Source organism: Carcharodon carcharias, chromosome 7 (assembly GCF_017639515.1).
Source record: "Carcharodon carcharias isolate sCarCar2 chromosome 7, sCarCar2.pri, whole genome shotgun sequence".
Lineage (NCBI taxonomy): Eukaryota > Metazoa > Chordata > Chondrichthyes > Lamniformes > Lamnidae > Carcharodon > Carcharodon carcharias.
In genome coordinates, this window is record NC_054473.1 from 115,455,235 (window position 1) to 115,475,458 (window position 20,224).

Genomic DNA, 20,224 nt, shown 5'->3' on the forward strand with positions numbered 1-20,224 from the left:
GAGCAGCAATGCCCCAGAAGGGGAGAGGATTGGAGAAGCTTCTCCAACAGAGGACATTTCAAACCCTGCTCTCTGCACGGACCCCCAGATGCCACCCGAGCAGAACACCGCCAATGGGGAGGTTCAGGACGCTTTCCTCAGCCCATCCCGTGAAGCAATTTGAGCACACCACGGGCATGAAGGAACTCTCAGAGACAACAGGTTTGGTAAGCGACTAACTGCTTTAAAATGGGTGTAAAGATTGTATCCATAAATGTGCGTAGCATTAAATCTACTATGCGATGTGTTGCAACCTTGGACTACCTTGCCAAGGTCAAAGCTGACCTGTTGTTTCTGCAAGAGTGTGCGATACCGCACCTCAGCTCCTACAGGCAAAGGTCACGATGGTGGTCGCACGGGCCATCGATCTGGTCGGGAGGAAACGACTCTCATTCCTCCGGCCTGGGGATTCTGCTGTGGGGAGGCAGCTTCACTGTCTCCGAGGTTAAGGAGGTGGTGGGCAGGCGCCTCCTCGTAGCAGACGTAATGTACAAGAATGCTCCACTCCGGTTAATTAACGTCTACGCCCCGTCACAAGGGGCTGAACGGCTGGAGGTTTTTCAGCAGCTCCCACTGCTGCTGGCAACCTCCAGGCCGGTCATTCTGGGCGGTGACTTCAACTGCATCATCGATGCGGCTGGACGATCCGGCAGGGCCGACAGCTGATTGGATGCTACATCCAGATCCCTGATGGAAACAGTTAAGGATGCCAAGCTGCATGACGTCTTCAGCAGTCCTGCAGATGGAGCGCAGCGTAGATACACCTGGTCGCGGCCTGACGGGTCCGTCTGTTCCAGGATAGATTTCCTGTTTGTGTCCCGTGCTTTCACAGTCAGATCCACCGACGTCAAGCCTGTGTTCTTCTCTGACCACTGCCTCCTACTGGCTGACTGTCACTTAGAGACGGACCAGAGGGTTGGCAGGAGGGCATGGAAGCTAAATGTGCAACTGCTGACCCCAGAGAACATTGAGGAGCTCAAGAGGGATTACAAAGGTTGGAGAACCATGAAACCCCACTTTGAGTCACTGGCACACTGGTGGGAAGCAATCAAGGGAAACATCAAGAGGTTTTTCATCCTCAAAGGCACCCAGAAAGCTAGAAAGGAACAGAGGGAAATGTCCAGACTCCAGAAAAACATGCAGAACCTGCTCTGGCTGCGGTCAATGGGGGTCGATATCAAGGAGGAACTCCAAGAGGTGAAGAGCCAGCAAGCCTCGCTCTTTGCCTCGGAGGCCTCCAAGATCATCTTCCGTTCCAGAGTCCGCTCAGTGGAGCAGGATGAGACGTGCTCACGTTTCCTCTTCCAAAAGGTACACAGAGAGAGCTCTGTGATCAGCAGCCTGAAGGAAGAAGACGGCTCAGTAAAGTCATCACAGTCCGACATTTTGAGGATTAGCAAATCCTTCTATGCCGGATTGTATGACGTGAAGCCCACAGACAGCACAGCCTCCCAGTCCTTCCTGTCCTCTATCACGGAGGTCTTAGATGACAGTACACGGGAGAGTCTGGACAAAGCGCTAACTCCTGACGAACTGACTGAGGCCCTTGAGTCCTTCGAGAAGAGTAAAACTCCCGGAAGCGACGGCTTGCTGGCGGAGTTGTATTCGGTTCTGTGGGACTGGATCGGCCCAGACCTGCTAGAAGTGTACGAGAGTATGCTCCTGGCCGGCAGCATGTCAGAATCCATGAGGAAAGGCATTATCACCCTCATCTACAAGCACAAGGGGGAAAGGGAGGAAATTAGAAATTGGTGACCCATTTCACTGTTGAATGTGGACTATAAAATTCTGTCCAAGGTCATCGCCAATCAGGTCAAATCCGCTCTGGAATTGGTGATCCACCCTGACCAGACCTGCACTGTGCCGGGCAGGAAGATCTCTGACAGCCTCGCGCTGCTCAGGGATACGATTGCCTATGTGCAGAACAGGGGTGTGGATACTTGCCTCATCAGCCTGGATCAGGAGAAGGCCTTTGACAGAATATCTCACACCTACATGGTGGATGTGCTCTCCAAAATGGGGTTTGGGGAAGGAATTCGCAATTGGATCCAACGGCTCTACACTAACATCAGTAGTGCAGTCTCAATCAATGGGTGGGAATCAGATAGCTTTCCTATTAAATCTGGAGTCAGGCAGGGCTGTCCTCTCTTGCCTGTTCTTTTCGTGTGTTGCATAGAACCCTTTGCTGAGTCCATCGGGAAAGATCCGGGCATAAGAGGAGTGACGATCCCAGGTAGTGGAGGCACTCAGATCAAAGTCTCCCTGTACATGGACGATGTCGCCGTCTTCTGCTCGGATCCGCTGTCGGTGCACAGACTTATCCACATCTGCGGCCAGTCCAAACTGGCCTCGGGAGCCAAGGTAAATCGTGGGAAGAGCGAGGCCATGTTCTTTGGGAAATGGGCTGACCGATCCTTTGTCCCCTTCACTGTCAGGGCTGATGGCCTGAAGGTGTTGGGGATATGTTTCGGAGGGACCAGGGCACGCGTTAGAAACTGGAAGGAGCGAGTCTATGGTGTCTATGGTGCAAAGGAAACTGGGCATGTGAGAGCAACGCTCCCTCTCCATTGTGGGTAAGAACCTGGTCATCAGGTGTGAGGCACTCTCGCTGTTGCTGTACGTGGCGCAGGTCTGGCCCATTCCACACTCCTGTGTGGTGGCGATCACCCGAGCCATCTTCCGCTTTATCTGGAGCTTGAAACTGGATTGTGTCCGCAGGGACACGATGTACAAGCTTCTAGATAAAGGGGGAAAAAACGTGCCCAACATCGCCCTCATACTGATGGCCACCTTTGTGTGCAGCTGCATCAAGCGGTACGTAGACCCTCAGTATACAAACACCAAGTGTCACTACATGCTGAGGTTCTACCTGTCCCCGGTGTTGCGAAGGATGGGTCTGGCCACGATGCCGCGGACGCTCCAAGTAGTTGGACCGTGCCGTACCACCTGTCCCTCGTGGGAAAATTTATGCAGAGAAACACCTTCGACCACAAGTCCGTCAGGCAGTGGTCGGCATGTAACGTCTTAAAGGCCCTGAGGGAAAAGGAGAGGGTGGATCCTGTGGGATGGTTCCCTGAGCAGACTGACAAAGTCATTTGGCAGAATGCCTCATCACCAGAACTTTCCAACAAACACCAAGATGTAGCTTGGCTGGTGGTGAGAAAGGCCCTCCCTGTAAGATCCTTCCTACACGCCAGGAGTCTCACCCCCTCTGTACGTTGCCCTCGAGGTGGCTGTGGTGGGGAAGAGACCGTTGTTCACCTCCTTGTAGATTGTGTCTTTGCGAAGAAGGTCTGGAGAGAGATGCAGTGGTTTCTGTCGAGGTTCATCCCGAGCAGTTCTGTGACAGAGGACTCTGTGCTCTACGGGCTGTTCCCAGGGACACACACCGAGACAAACATCAACTGCAGCTGGAGGATCATCAACTCAGTGAAAGACGCTCTTTGGTCCGCCTGAAACTTGTTGGTTTTCCAGCGCAAAGAGTTGTCCCCGACCGAGTGTTGCAGACTGGCACATTCCAAGGTCCAGGACTACGTGCTGAGGGACACAGTTAAGCTTGGGGCAGCCGCCGCAAAGGCGCAATGGGGAAGGGTCGCTGCCTAAGACCTTTCTGCCACAGTGCACTGGGGCCTGGGAACTATAAAGAGCCCCTCAGGCTGTACAGATTAAAATGTATGTCTGCCAATGATTGAAATATTCATTGTTTGTTCTGATACACCTTGTGTTTCATGTTGTAAAAGTTGAACCTGTTTGTGTTTTTGTAATGGTGATTTGAAATGGTTCTAAATGTTTTTGAAGATTTATGAATAAAGTATATTTTTTCAAAAAAAAAAGTTTTTCCCACACAGCTTTTTCTCCATTCCTCTCTTAGAGATACAGCTGCCCACCTCAAGGGGCACTGGCACCTTGACTGAGCCTGTGGACTATTTGACAATTGCGGCCATCACTGCCCAGGCTGATCCTCTGTTCCTTTGAGTGCTACATGCACATGTGCTCTCCAGAGAGGGTCACTTTTGTTTGTGTCTCCCCTTCACACCCTGAGGTTCTGAGCTCAATGTTGGCGTCTGATGCTTAACTGAGGTGAGGTTAACTTATTTAGCACAGGCTGAGGATTGTACATTGGGACCGCATAGCACAGCAACACATGGTGAACCATTATTTGTTTTGTATTAAAAGTATTTATGTATTTTTTTTTGCTTAAAGTTCAGGTTTGCACAGGGAATTTGACAAATACAAGTTCCAAGTAGGCCCTCCCAAATTTATTTAAAGGTCTCAACTCACCCGGACAGCATTAACATATTTATTCTGCAGCTGCTCCAGTGCATCTTGAGAAATCAGGGGGCCCGGTGAGGCAATGTCAACATCAGGAGAGAGATCAGGGTGAGCTACCATTTCTGGGCTGCTAAAGGAAGAAACAAAAGAGGAAAACAGGAAGCAAGGTTGCGATAATACCATTACAGGAAAAACGTCACAAATGATTAACATTCCTAGGCAATTACTGGATGTATTTGTAGTAGCTTCTTCTGAAGTGGGGCTTCCTGTCAACGGTCATTAAGATTCTTTAATGGTGAGAAGGGTGACATGATGGAGGGAGACAATTTATTCAGGCATATGGGAGAAAGGATGACTTAATTCATCGAATCTTTCAGTCCAGAAGGAGGCCATTCAGCCCATCGTGTTTATGCTCGCTTTTTGAAAGGGCTTCCCAATTAGTCCCGCTTGCCTGCTCTTTCCCTATAGACCTGCAACTTTTTCCTTTTCAAGTATTCCCTTTGGAAAGTTGTTCCTGAATCTGCTTCTACCATCCTTTCTACAGTGCAGAAAATGTGACCATCACATTCAGGAGCCATGCTCCACTTCAATGAATTAGCATTAGAATAATTCTGGCCTTTAAAAGGTTATGACATCTAAATTTTTGAAGTACTTGACTGTTGTCATGCAGGAGAATGTGGCAACTAAGCTTTCTATAATTTAGTCATTCACAGGCCAATATTTATTGCCCACCCCCAAATGCCTTTGAGAAGCTAATGGCAAGCCATCTTAAACTGCTGTAGTCTCTCATGCTATTGCTTTTCATACAACTGAATGGCTTGCTAAACCATTTCAGAGGGCAGTTAAGAGTCATCACATTGCTGTGGGTTTGGAGCCACATATATGCCAAACTGGGTAAAATTGGCAGATTTCCTTTCCTAAAGGACATTAGTGAACCAGATGGTTTTTTATGACAATTTGGTAGTTACATGGTCACTATTACTGAGACTAACATTTTATCCCCAATTTATTTATTTAACTGAATTTAAATTCAGCTGCTGTGGTGGGATTTGAAATATCTATCAGATCATTAGTCCTGTCCTCTGGATTCCTAGTCCAGTAACATGGCTGTCTAGAAAAGCACTTCTATGTCTAGTGATGTTGGTTAAGGGAAAAAATGGTCTTCCAGATTCGCCTCAACAGGCAGATAGCATTATCATTTATTGGCTCATTCAAAGAATGACCCCTCTGACAATGCAGCACTCCCTCAGTATTACATTGGAGTGTCAGCCTCGAATATGTGGCAAGGTTGTGATATGTATATGAATGCTTAACCATTTGGCACCAAGAAAATTCATATTGGGGATTCTCATTCTGCTAACTGCTGATTGGAAGACTTATCTGGGGTTTGGCGTTTAGGGATTTTAGTGGCTCTTCCATTGAAGTTTCAGACAACCAGAAAGACCGATGCAGAGACGAACACTTTCTCGATGTCAAATGTCTCCTTATTCTCTCAGCCCTGTAGGGACAACATTCCCTTGACATTTTAATCACACTTTCGTTGATCCTAGGCAGAATCTGAAAGCAAGCTCATGCAGTGCTATCTGGCAATATGCCTACTTGGACCTCCTTTGGCAATTAAAATCCAGCTCCGAGCTTTTTAAATATGAGTTGATGCCAGCTGGACTCAAAGTTGGTTTTGTGTGCTGCAGATCCTGAAAGCAACTACCTGCCATGGGGTGTGGACCAGGGTCAGCTCAAGAATATCCAAGTTTGGCTCATCTTGATTCAGGAAGACCTTGGGCTTCAGTGTACTGAGACATCCAAAACCAGGCACAAAGACTGAGCCTGAGAAGGGAGTGTTTGCAAGAACAATATTTTAGAAAGGATAACACAACTTTACACATCCTGGAAACAGAATGGGGTTTGATAAATAAATCATATTTCTTTTTTCGCTGTCATCCAAACACTAAACAGTTAGAGCCCTCCTCCCTGGTGATTGCCAGAGACACCGTTTAGCCAAACTAAACAGCACATTGCAAGCCACGTTCCCCATCCATCAGTGGACTTTTCACTGACAGGTTCCGAATGTAAACAACTCCCCACTTCCTCAATGTCTACAGGAGGACTCCAGTTCAAACCAACTGAGGGCTGGAAACCCAAGCGTTGGGCCAAACAGTGCCTGTTTCACATGGACAATTCCCCTCAGTGCCCAGGAGTCTCCAATGGTAAAGTGCACATGAACAGGTACAGGTGCCGGGAGGCCATTGTGCCTACCAATTCAATGACAGAATGGTCTCCTTCTGTGCTGTAACCATTCTATGATTCTAATATTCCCACTGACACAAGCATTGGCTATTGATAAAACTAGCCCATTTCAGAGGGCCTACGGAGCGTATTGGAGTGGGCCTGGAGTTACATATAGGCAAGATCAAGGAATAGAATTTTACAACTATCTGATCGTGGTCTTTTCACTGAAATTATCTTATTTCCAAAGTTTATTTTAACTGAATTCAAATTCTCAAACTGGCATGGTGGAAATTGAACTAATCTTTTCTGGATTACTCACCCTGTAGTCTAACCTCTGCCTAACCATGTACGGGACTGACACCTTACGTCCCTTCACTGACCTTCATTGATACCAGCAAACTCAGCACAGACCATAAGTCAAATCTAGGCCCAGAATTTGGCACAATGGAGAGGCCCCTGAACATGGGATTTCCTATTTTCATCGGGGTGGGACTTGAATCAGGCCAGGGTTTGCACATGAGCGGTTTACAGAGGCAGTCGGCCATTTAAATTAGCAGCCAGCACTGAAGTGGGATTTTGATAGCCCAGAGTGTGAAACCTGGTTTGTGCAGATTAGACCAGGTAACAGCTGGTCTGAACTTAGTGGATTCATTTGGATAACTAGGGTACCCCTTTGGAGAGGTAAGGTACCCCTGTGAATATGGTGCCGGGACCATTTGGAAGAGGTAAGGCACCCTTTGGGATTCTTAAAAATAAACATGAGTGTGTGTAAAAAGTGCATAAACTAATTGGAACTGTCAAAACTGTCAAAGCTGTCCCAGAACAGTAAAAACTCATTGGAACTGCCAAATCTGTAAATGGATCTAACTGGGCTGGGCTTTAAATTTTTAAAAGTCTGGGTTTCAAAAAAAAAATCAGTGCTTGATATTTCATTCTGTCTGTTGACATAAGCCTGTGGGCTACATTATAGGATTTGTGCTGCAATGGCTGTTTGTACAAACCAACAATATCACAGTGGGGTGCCTGTTAAGTGAGCAGTTTGATTCACAGATCCAACTTGGTATAGAATAGAAATATTTGTTTTCCTAAGAGATTAGTTGTAGGAATCAATTAGTGTTCTTTGTTTAAAATAGTGATGCGGTCAAGACACATAGCTATTTTATGTCAGCATGGCTCCTGAAGTTTGTCCATGGTGAATGCTAGGTGAGTTGGCATGGAGAGGGTAAGAGCAAAAGGTGATGGGTGGGGGGCATGTGTTGGCACTAAGTTGGCATGGGGCTATAAAGAGCCATGGGGATGTGGGGAGCATTGGGAATATGAGTTTGGATAGAGGAACATGTGTTGGCATGGGGCTAAGAGGGGACATGGGGGTGGGTGGGAGCATGAGGTGGCATAGATTGGCATGGATGGGGCATGGGGATTGTATGGAGGGCAAGGGGGTAAAGGGTTAGGGCTGGAGGGCTCTTTTTTGTTTTAATCATTTTTAAAATTAAGTTAAAGAGGCAGGCCTTCAGCCCAACTTGCTTCGATACCCTGCATCCTCTACATTTGTTCCCAGGGCGGCAGAGTCAACTTCTCATCCAGCCCGCCTCTCGCCCTGTGCCCCCCCCCGCCAAAAACAAAAAATCTGACCTGCGAGTGGCCATTTTTTAAAAATTGGGTTTGCAGAGCTGCGAATTCTCCCCTCTCTGTGCACGTGACCCTGGAGTGAAAACCTGGACCCAGGGGTCTGCTTATGTTTAGCATCAGTCCAAGATTTCAAGCTGCCTATATGCAATCCATGTGGTATTGGCTGATCTCACACGGGATGGCAGTAAGGATAACGGGATCAGTCTCAGGGTTCCTGGACTAGCAAAGGGAAAAACGATAGGCCAGGATTCTCAATATTGATCAGTATTCAATGACAGCAGCTGTGGTGTCCCTAATGGTTCAATAACTCATTCCCATAGCAGATTGCAAATGTTACAGTCCAGAAAGTGGCTATTTGGCCAATCACTTGGTGTTTTTCCACATATTTGCCCCAATGTCGTTGCACTCTCCTACCCACTCCCTGTTACCATTATCGTTCCTTTGTTTTCAAGCATCTATCCAATTCTCTTTCTACAATGCTTTGTGGCAGAAAGTGAAATTCAAAAAGAATGGTTTTCTGACTTTCCATTTAATTATTTTTTTAATTAAGTTCATGGGATGAGAGTATCATCAGCAAAGCCAGCAATTGTTCATCCCTAATTGCCCTGGGGAAGGTGGTGGTGAGTCATCCTCCTGAACGACTGCAGTCCTTTTGGTGTAGGTACACCCACAGTGCTGTTAGGGACAGAGTACCAGGATTTTGATTCAACAATGATGAAGGATTGGGGATATCAGGGTGATGTGTGACTTGGAGTGGAACTTGCAGTTTTTATTCCATATTGATTTATTGAACAAAATTTAAACTTCTCAGCTGCCATGGTAGGATTTGAACCCATGTCCACGTCCAGACCTCTGGGTTACTAGTTCCGTAACATAAAAACTATGCTATTGTACCTTTAATCATAATCATAATTCTGTGTTCTTTTGTTACAATGCCAGAGACCAAGAGAAACAGCCCACCACTATCCATAACTCATCATAATCAGGACAATCTCCATCAGGTCACTCCTCAATGTCCTCAACTTTAATGAAAAAGTTTCTCACTTCTCAAGTCACTCTTTATAACTGTAACTCTTCATCCATGGTAACAGCCTAGTGAATGCATCTTCTTCATGTCCTTCCTATATTGGGGTGCTCCTAACTGCCCAGGACCCTCCAAAGAAGATGTTGTACATGTTCAGCATTCTATCCCTCAAGACCTGGCTTTGAGAAATCGATACTGGCACTTCTGGATTCATTCCTGTTTCCCCAAGTCCTTTGTAATTGTGTTCAATATTCTAGACTCTAGAACTTCACCTATGACTGACATAAAACCAAATGGTTTTTAATGTCCTGCCCTACCCCTGACTCCCTTTTTGAAGGGGTTAGAGTGAGTGAGGGAAGGAATGACATCTGCCATTCTCCAATCCCACGGCACAAATATCCTTTCCGAGAATTTTTTTGGAAAATAATAGCCAAAGCTGATGTCATTTCTTCCATAGCTTCCTTCCAAAGTTCTGGGAAGTAACCACCTGGCCATAGCAACTTGTCCATATTAAGCTTCTAGTCACATATTTAGTACCTTCCCTTTTTGAATAATAACCTCCACTCACTGTTTGGCACTCAGCTTGCACATGGGGAATGACCTTTTGGACAAGGCACCAAGGAATCATTACATGACAGCTTACAAGAAATGTATTTAAACTGGGTAAAATTGGCAGTGCCTTTACCCACTCCAGGCCATTTTCACCCCCTTGTGCTTGAGAGGACAGTTATTAGATTCATTTCGTGGACATAGCACACAATTTGGGTACCAATAGAGAGTTGCTACTATAAGGCGTATGGTAAAATTCTACCAGATTAACTGTCAGTCATCTTCAATTAGCAGTCACCTTGAATTAACAACTCTGGGCGCAGTATCTGATTTCTTTCTACCACGTTTGATTGTATTAAAGGCAGACTAATTCTGAGAGACATACGGGAACCAGATATGAGGAACCGGCAGCCACTTAGAGCCAAGAAAGGGGCCAAATCTACAGAAAGATGAAAAGTGAAAGCACTATGGATAAGATTCCTGAAATGGCAGTGGGAAGCTACAATGTAAGAGGGGCATTAGAGACATGGTCATGGATACATTGTACAAGATTATACGATATTCAGTGAAATTGATTTCAATAAAACTGGAGTGGAAATCGTTAGACAATGTAAATTGGGTCAAAGCAAAGAAATCCCTCTGCAATGGATGATATTGATCCCAAATTATTAAGCGAGACAAGGGAGATATTTGTGAGGCAGAGAATTATATGAGGAAATAGTGAACACACCCAGAAATCCAGTGTGAGGCTAATGTGGCACACTTTTTTAAAAGGGCCACAAAATAAACAGACAAGTAAAGACCAATTAATCCTATTTCAATATCATGTCAATAATGAATAATGTCAGGAGCAAATTTGAGTATTATCTTTACAGTAATCTAGTTTGCAGTGGTGAACATGGATTGAGAAGGGAAAGATCCCATCTCACCAAGCTCCCACAGTTTCTTTGAGAAAGTGGCATTCCAACTGGATTGAGAGTATCCTGAATACATTATGTACCCCGACTTCCAAAAAAGCTTTGACAAAGTACCATGCAAAGTCTTATTCAATAAATTCAAAATTGTGAGGAATTCAGAGTAAATTCTGAGAATAGACAAGGGATTGGCAAAGTAGGGTATTGGGACCATTTCCGCTTTTAATTTGCATCAATAACTTGGATTCAAGAGCTCAGAGCAAATGTCAAATTTGCAGATGATAGAATCATAGAATGATTACAGCTCAGGAGGCCATTTGGCCTGTTGTGTCCCTGCTGGCTCTCTGCAAGAGCAACTCAGTCCCACTCCCCTGCCCTTTCCCCATAGTTCTTCAAATTCTCTCTTCACGTGCTTATCCAATTCTGTTTTGAAAGCCCCAAGTGAATCTACCTCCACCATATCTTCAGGCAGCACACATTCCAGATCTTAAACACTTGCTACATAAAAGTTTTTACTCGTGTTGCTGTTGTTCTTTTTGCCAATCACCTTTAATCAGTGTCATCTGGTTCTCAACCCTTCTTCCAATGGGAACAGTTTCTCTCCATCTCTGTTCAGATCCCTCATGATTTTGAACATTTCTACCAAATCTCCTCTCAACCTTCTCTTCTCCAGGGAGAACAAGCCTACCTTCACCAACCTTGCCAAGTAACTGAAGTACCTCATCCCTGGAACCATTCCCATAAACCTCTCCTGCACTCTCTCTCAAGCCTTCACATCCTTCCCAAAGTACAGTGTCCAGAATTGGACGCATTACTCCAGTTGAGGCCAAATCGGAGTTTTATAAAGGTTCATCAAAACTTACTATTGTGCTCAATGCCTCTGCTTATAAAGCCTAGGATTTTATATTCCTTTTTAACAACTTTCTCAACCTACCCTGCCACTTTCAATGATTTGTGCACATATATATCACCAGATCTCTCTATTTCTGCACTTCTTTTAATTGTGCCCCTTTTTGTATACTGCCTCTCCTCAATCTCCCAACCAAAGTGAATCAGTTCACATGTCTCTGCATTGAACTTAATCTACCATGGGCTCACCCATTTCAATAGGTTACTTATGTTCCCTCCTACATCTCAAAAAACAACCTCTATTAAAAATATTACTGACCACCCTGTCATTTTAATAACTCAGGTAGATCTTTCCAAAACCCCTTTTAGATCTTAACTCCCTTCAGCCAACAATACTGTCATGATAACAGTTGATTGTGGTAGTGGACTCCAGTACTGGATACAATACGGTATCTGTACTTGATATGGGGTCACCTCACTTGGGGATTGAAGGTCAGATAGCACATGTTGGAACCTGTCTTGATAGAATTCAGTTGCTGAAGATATGTGTTCATGTTAGGAAAGTGTGTTATCAATAAAGTTAGCTCAGCTACAATGTCGACAGCCTGTGTGCATTATTGAAACAAAAACAAGACATGCTGTCAGAAGTAAATTAAACAGAACAATGGAGGTTCTGAAACCACTGACAGAGCTCAGTTTGGAGAGAAATCTTGCCGAAGACTGGAGGAGGTTCCAGCAGCGATTCGAGCTGTACCTCGTAGCGATTGGCAGTGATAAAAAAGATCCTCAGGTACAGTCTTCAGTCTTTATTCACGTAGCAGGGGGAAGCAGCCCTAGAAGTCTATAACACACTCACATTTGAAAGTGATGAGAAACAAAATGACTTGAAAGAAATAATGGAAAAATTCGAAGCCTGCTGCACCCCCAAGGAAAATATCAAGTATGAAAGATATCAATTTTTTTATGTACGCACAAGACAGTGACAACATTAGTACATGACTGAGCTGAGAAAATGAGCTAAATTGCTTGAATTTGGAAAGCTTCAAGAATCGCTCATCGAAGGTAGAATAATTGGTGGAATCGTAAATGACACTCTGAGAGAACGACTTTTGAGAGAAGTTGATCTCATTCTGGAGAAAGCAATAAATATCTGCAGAGCAGCAGAGACAACAAAATGCCAGGTTGAACAGATGATAGAAGATGATAAGCCACACATGGTCAAGCAGCCAGTTGCAGTTAAACAGAAACAGCCCCGGGAAAGAACAAATAGACAGTCTGAATGTAAAAAGAACAAAACTGCTATTAAAACATTTAAATGCAGCCGATGCAGAACAGAGCATTTACCACATCGTTGTCCAGCCTACAGAAAGCTGTGTAAGAACTGTGATAAATTAAATCACTTCGCTGAGATGTATAAATTGAAGAAAGTGCCTACGATTGACACAAATACTGAAACGGAACTTTTCATTGGTGCAGTAACAACAAATTCCAAAGATGACGAATAGGGATTGATTTTAAAATTGCCAACATGATGGTGAATTTCAAGCTTGACAGAGGTGTCATTCCCATAACCCTGTATCATAAGATAAGCAAAGAAAAACAGCTAACTAAAACAAAAGCGAAGCTGTCTACTTATACAGGTGAAAAAATTGCAGTAGAAGGCAAGTGCACACTTAAGGTGAACTACAAAAAACACTCAAACACTTCCATTCATCGTGGTGAAAACTGATGCAAAATCCATTCTTGGAATCAAAGCTTGCGAAAATCTGAAGCTAATCAAGAGAATAATGACTGTCACCGCTGGTGACTTCCTGAGCGAATATAAAGATGTGTTCCAGAGGATTGGCTGCCTAAAAGGAGAACACACTATCAAGATTTACAAAAATGTGACACCCAAAATACATCCACCCAGAAAAATACCAGTAATGCTGAGAGAATGACTGAAAGCAGAGTTGGTCAAAATGGAGAAACTTCACATCATCAAGAAAATTGAAGAACCCACAAAGTGGGTTAATCCAATTGTAACTGTAGAAAAATCAGATGGGAATCTGTGAGTCTGTCTGGATCACAGAGACCAAAGCCAGGCAGTACAAAGAGAGCATTACCAGCTGCCCACAGTAGAAGAAATCACGTGTAAACTAGCTGCTGCTACTAACTATTCAGTCTTGGATGCAAGTTCAGGCTTCTGGCAGGTCAAGCTGGATGAATTCAGCTCCTATCTCTGTACCTTCAACACACCATATGGGCGATACATGATTTTATGCTTACCTTTGTTATTAATTCAGCTCTGGAGGTGTTCCACAGAACAATGAAGCAACTATTTGAAGGGTTAGAGGGCGTGGAAACCTATATTGATGATGTGCTGGTCTGGGGAGCCTCATGCGAAGAACACAACCACAGACTGAGGCAGGTGTTGGCCAGAGCTAGAGAAAGGAACCTCAAGTTGAAGAAGGAAAAGTGCCAAAATAGGTCTTCATGAAATCAAATACTTGGGACATGTGCTAACCAGTGAGGGACTGAAGTTGGACCCGAGTAAAATCAAAGCAGTCATGAACATGCCACCCCCAGAATGTAAGAAAGACCTGGAGAGGTTTTTGGGAACGGTTTCCTATCTTGGGAAATTCATTCCGAACATGTCAGACCTGCAGCATGTCTCAGCGACCTTCTATAAAATGATGTGGAATGGCACTGGGAACAAAGTCACCAGGAAGTTTTGACCAGTCTGAAGAGAACACTGACCCAGACACCAGTGTTAAAGTATTACAATGTCACTCAGCTGGTCTAGATCTCAGTGGGTGCTTCAAAGACTGGCCTGGGAGCTGTCCTCTTGCAAAATGAGGCACCAGTGGTTTTCGCTTCAAAGGCAATGACTGAAGCACAGCAGCAATATGCCCAAATAGAGAAAGAAATGCAAGCAATTGTGTTTGGCCTAGAATACTTCCACCAGTTTGTCTATGGCAAAGATGTGGAGGTAGAGTCTGATCATAAGCCTTTGGAAGCTTGATTAGCTTCAGACTTAAAAAGCCCCTGAACTGTGCACTGCCAAGAATCCAAAGATTACTAATGCTTCTGCAGAAGTACCAGGTCAGAGTTAAATACAAACCAGGCAAGAAAATGTACATTGCAGACATTCATGTGCATACCTACCCATCATGGAGGAAGAGGATAAAGAAATGGAAGCACAGGTTCACATGCTGACAAAGAACTCACCTGTGGCTGTAACCAAACAGGATGAGATCAGGGAAGTGACCAAGAATGACGCCACACTGAGAAAACTGAAGCAGATTGTGTAAACTGGCTAGCCCACACACTGGAGCGGAGCCCCTTCTGCTGCACAAGAGTGCTGAAACTTTAGTGAGGAACTTCATGTAGCAGAAGGACTACTTTTCAAGGGAGAAAAGATCATAATTCCTGCGACACTGAGGAAAGAAATGCTGCGGAGCATACATGAAAGTTACCTCAGTATGGAAACATGCAGGAGAAGAGCTTGAGATGTAATGTAGTGGCCTGGAATGGGAGCACAAATCGAGGAAATGGTGAGTGTGTGTGCAGTGTGCCAAAAGTACAGAAAGTCACAAGCAGAAGAACCAATTCAACTGCTCAGTGTTCCAGAGAGGCCCTGGCAGAAAATTGGAGTGGACTTGTTCACATTTGACAACAGTGAGCACCTATTAGAAATAGATAATTACTCAAAGTTTTTTGAGTCAGTGCTGCTGAGGAATGATAATAAGAGCATCATTGTAATAAACCATTTAAAATCAAGTTTTGCTCGCCACGGCATAGCTGAAGTGCTCATCTCAGATAATGGTCCACAATTCTCAGGCACTGAGTTTCACAAACTTGCACAGGACTGGGAGTTTTGCCACACTATGCCAAATCCCAAATATCCATAATCCAACGGAATGATGGGACATACCATGCAGACCTTAAAACACCTGTTGAAGAAGGCAAAGGTGGACGGTAGAGACCCCTACCTGGCTCTGCTGGATTTCAGGAATACTCCATTAGAGGGCATTGGATCATCTCCAGCACAGCTCCTGTTGGGAAGAAGACTAAGAATTAAGCTTCCAACTGCACCCCAACTGTTAGACCTGACCATGGGAGAGACAGTGAGGATTCAGCATGAAGGAATCACGAACTCTGCTGTTGTCACAGGAATCACAGAAGTACCAAGGTCATACATAGTGCAGATTCCAAACGGACAACAGTACAGGAGATATCGGAAATTCTTACGGAAAACAAATGAAACGCAACCCTGCTCTGAACCAGAAAGTGTAGCTGAAGATCAAAAGCCAGAATGCACCAGTGAAACAACAGATAACCAGACAAAGCCTGAGAGGCCTGAAAACTATCCAAGGGGTGACAGTGACACAGAGCTGGAGAAGGCCCCTTGTCTTTCAAAATCACCTCTATCACCATTCAGAACATCCAGTGGAAGAATTATGAAAAAACTACAGAGATGAGTAAAAGACAAAACAGACTGTTCAAAACAGAGTGAGAAAGAACAGATAAGAAACTTTGTGTACTTGAGTTGTATAGAAGTTTTTTTTTAAGAAGGGAAATGTCATGATAATAGTTGATTGTGGTTGTGGACTCCAGTATTAGATACTATTTACTCTGTACTAGATATGGTCTGACCCCAAGTCAGCCAGCCAAGGGGGTTGAAGGTCAGATAGCAGATGATGGAAGCTGTCTTGATAGAATTCAGTTACTGCAGATATGCACTCATGGTGGGAAAACGTGTTATCAATAAATTTAGTTCAGCTACAATGTCAACGGCCTGTGTGCATCATTGATACAAAAACAAGACAAATACAACATTGTTCACCAAACTAGCCATTCCGAAGCACTTCCAAATGTCATTGTAATTCAGACCAGACTGTTGCACACTCATGCCACTCCTTGTTCCCTGCCACCTACCTGTGGTAGATGCGGCGTATCCAATTCAGCACCGTATAGATCTCACTCTTCTCCAAATCCCATGAGATTATATCCTGCAGATGTCCTGAAAGACAACTGTGGTGTAGCAGCACATAGGTCTGAAGAATATTGTAGTGGGGAGGGCAGCACTGCACCATTAAGTGTTTTACTACTTTCAAATCATTGAGAATATTGTTCTGCAAGGCTGCTAGATGATTGGCCAGTCCTGGTCCCTTTGTGTCAGTTTGCCTTGCTCTGAATTGTGCTGCGGTTGACTGCTCAATAACTTTAAAAAACATCTGTCGCAGATTTTTGGGCCGTCCAGGAGGGAGAAACATGTGTTGGTTTTGGCCGTCCACTGTCATTTGGTCAATCTTCTCCTCTCGCTCAATTATACGAATTACTGAGACAAACAGGGATGGGTCCTGTTTAACCAGGGTTAGGCCGCAGCTTACAACATCCCAGAGTTCCTTGGCAAGGTCTTCATTGAGCTGGTCAACAACGCTAAAGTACGACAAGACGATCTGCTCCCCTTCCGTGTTCTGCCTCCCGGCTCGGTACAGCTGGTACAGAATGTCGTCTCGCCAGCACTCCATCACCATCAACTTGCTGTGGGCCTCCAGCAGCTTCCTGTCCTCGATCAGCAGCCGTGTCTCAGTCACAGCCTCAGGGACTGCAATCGAATAGATCAGGCTTGGTCAATCAGTTCATTAACACTTTGCATTCTAAACAGTGAATTTTGTTTTTACTTATCTAAGTTTTATCAGAGCTACAGAGTTCATTTACTTTGTTCCGTGCCCCTCCCTTTCCATCAATTCTTTACCTCCTCATCAACTCCTTTCCTGGAGGACTCCTCAATTAAAGCCTTTCCTAAAATAACCAATTAGAAGGCACTGAGTTGTCCGAGTGTAATCAACCAAAACCCAAACAAAAGTTCCCCCTTTTTAGAGGCACAGATAATAAAGAACTTCAGTAGAAATAAAAACCAAAGGGCTCTTATAAACTTAAAATATTGTTACCAGCATCCCCATTATTACTGTACTGGCAGATGCCGCATTCTCCTTCTCCACAGCCATCCAGACAGATAAGTTTGCAGAGAAGGGACAAGCAGAGCAGCTATCCTTACAGGCTACACCCAACCTGAATGTGTATATGGCCATCTCCTCACGGAACAGGGCCACGGACGTCACATTTGTAGAGGTTGAGTTGATAATTCATTCCTATATATAAGTTCTTGCTCATGATGAACTAGAGTGTGAGTCTGAATCTGATAATTTGGTAAAGTGTCACTTTGTTTAGTAGGTATCACCCTTGCTTCTGAGCAAGGGATTCTGAGTCCATCTTTGCTTCAGAATTGCATGGAATTTTACAGGAGAGAAGGAGGCTACTCATCCCTTTGTTTCTGTGCCAAAAAGAGCTATCCAATTAGTCCCATTTCCCTGCTCTGTCCACATAGCCCCACAATCATCTGAGAGCACATAATCCACACCAGCACTCTTAGGCACACCCGTGCAGTACTGAGAGAGTGTTGCATTCCCAGAAGTGCTAATTTCAGTTGAGACATTAATTCAAGATCCAGTCTGCTTGAATGGAAGTAAAAGAGCCCATGGTACTATTCAAAAAAGAGCAAGGAGTTCTCCCCAGTGTCCCACTCAACAGTCCTCCCTCAACTAACATCACTAAAACAGAATAATTGGTCATTCATCTCATTTGCTGTTCCTGGGACCTTGCTGTGTGCAAATTGGTTGCTACTTTCCCCACTTTACAACAGTGGCTAGTTTTCAAAAACAATCAATGGCTGTGAGGTGCTTCGGGACCTCCTGAGGGCGTGATAAGGTGTTGTAATAATAGAAATTCTTTCTTTAATGCAGTTTTGCCCAAGGTTTGAACAGAAAATTGACACAAGCCCTCATATGCTCTCCAAGTGTTTGAATGATGGAATGATAAGCATTGGCTCAGACCATGGGATCTCGGCTGCAAACAATGAAAGAGGTTTTATTGAAAACAAAGATTATACAGCAGCAGCAGGATGTTGAAACAGCAGATTGAACTTGTGACAGTGGCCCTAGGATTCTATGAGGTGATCACTTGCCTCCTGATGTAACTTTAACAGGCAAGCTGAGTGAGGCCACAGATAAAACATGGGAATGGTTGAAAATGGCTGTGTGCAGTTTTACTGGGTTCCTGCTAGTTTCATGCCAAAGCTACAGTAAGAAACCTGGAGTAATCCAACAAAATTCGAAAGCCACAATTTCTAACCTATACCTCCTCAAACAAAAATAACAAGACCCCTCACCACCCTTGTTGGGCTGGTCTCCTGTTCTGTTCTGTTATTTCAAGTGCAGATATCAGTTGTAAACCTCCAATAGTCTTTAATGAGCTCATGTTACGCAATCCCACATGATTACTCAGTCAAATCATACAACACAATTCCATATTATATGATTATCGTTGAGTTCATGATTCACAGTAGGAACTCAGTTTCACTCTTCACAATTCCAGCATGACTACAGCAATGGTTTACTCAAAACACTTGTACCATTTCTACCTATGATCTCTACATTCCATGCATACTAATTCTAAATTAACATACATCAAAAGACATACAACGCAGAGTTCAGGTAACATGGAGCCAAGAAGGTACGTTCATGTTATCTCCCAATAATTCAATTACTATGGTTACATGGTCTACTCAAGTTCTTCAACTGTTTTATTACCATAAACAGTGACCAAACCAACACTCAAGGCATGAATGAGCAACCTTCTCTCAATTAGGCTTGCTTCACAAGCACCTCTGCTCAGCAAGACTGAAAGCTGTGTTGACTCATCATCTGCCAAACAATGAGGTACATGGGCAATATGAACCTACATTCCTACACCACTTAGCAACATTAAACTTGGACCAATGTCCATAATGTTAAATGTACTGAAAAAGGAAAGAAAGACTTGCATTTATTTCAAGCCTCTCACAACCTCCGGCAATCCCAAAACACTTCACAACCAATTAAGTAGTTTTGAAGCATAGTCACTGTCATAATGTAAGAAATACAGGAGCCAATCTATCCCCAACAAGGTCCCACAAACAGTGATGGACTAAATAACCAGAACATCAGTTTTTCCTGTTTTCTGAGTGACAAATGTTTGCCAGGGTACTGGTTTGAACTCCCCTGCTCTTTTCTGAATAGTGCATCAAATCCTTTTTTCTTCACTTCAGAGGGCAGGCAGGACCTCAGTTCAATGTCTCATCCACCTCCAATAGTGCAGTATTCCCTAAGCACTGGACTAGAATGTCAGCCTAGATTATGTGTTCAAGGCTCTGAAGTTTAGGTTAGGTTTCATACACCCACCTCAGTGTCTTTAGCTATTTGCTTGTATCATGATAATTCTAGTTGAATTGACTACCTGCTGACCATTCTATACTGCAGAACAGTAGCTTCTGGCTGCTGAGCTGTCCGTCAAGTGAACTTGAAAGTATCAGGGTCTTCTCTCTACAAAACTTATCTCATTGCCTCCACCACCTTTTCTTTGCTATGAGGAGTGAACTGAGGTAAAGTAAATCACATGTATGAGGGAATGAGTTGCATCGAGAATAACAGCTTGCCAAGTTTTGGAACTTTTGACTATTGGCCTTGGAGGAATTTCAGACTAATTTACATCAAGACGAGGCTATTAAGTTAGATTCAGCTCCATACAACACACCCTACTTCTGGGGATGTAAATTAGATCCAGTTGAAATGTCTGTCCAACGTTTTTCCTGTATACCATATCAGCTCAAGGCTGTTCAGACATTCCGATCACA

At 44.2% G+C, this 20,224-nt stretch overlaps 1 protein-coding gene across 1 annotated transcript in view; it reads right to left on the reverse strand.

Moving 5' to 3' along the window:
• The window catches only part of exoc3l1 (exocyst complex component 3-like 1), a 295,672-nt gene that overhangs the window by 33,666 nt on the left and 241,782 nt on the right, over nucleotides 1–20,224 (reverse strand). Inside the window, exons 4-5 of the mRNA XM_041192273.1 lie at nucleotides 16,426–17,098; nucleotides 4,321–4,441 (exon numbers count right to left, since the gene is read on the reverse strand). Coding sequence (XP_041048207.1) covers nucleotides 4,321–4,441; nucleotides 16,426–17,098 — 794 coding nt within the window. The remainder of the gene's footprint in view (nucleotides 1–4,320; nucleotides 4,442–16,425; nucleotides 17,099–20,224) is intronic.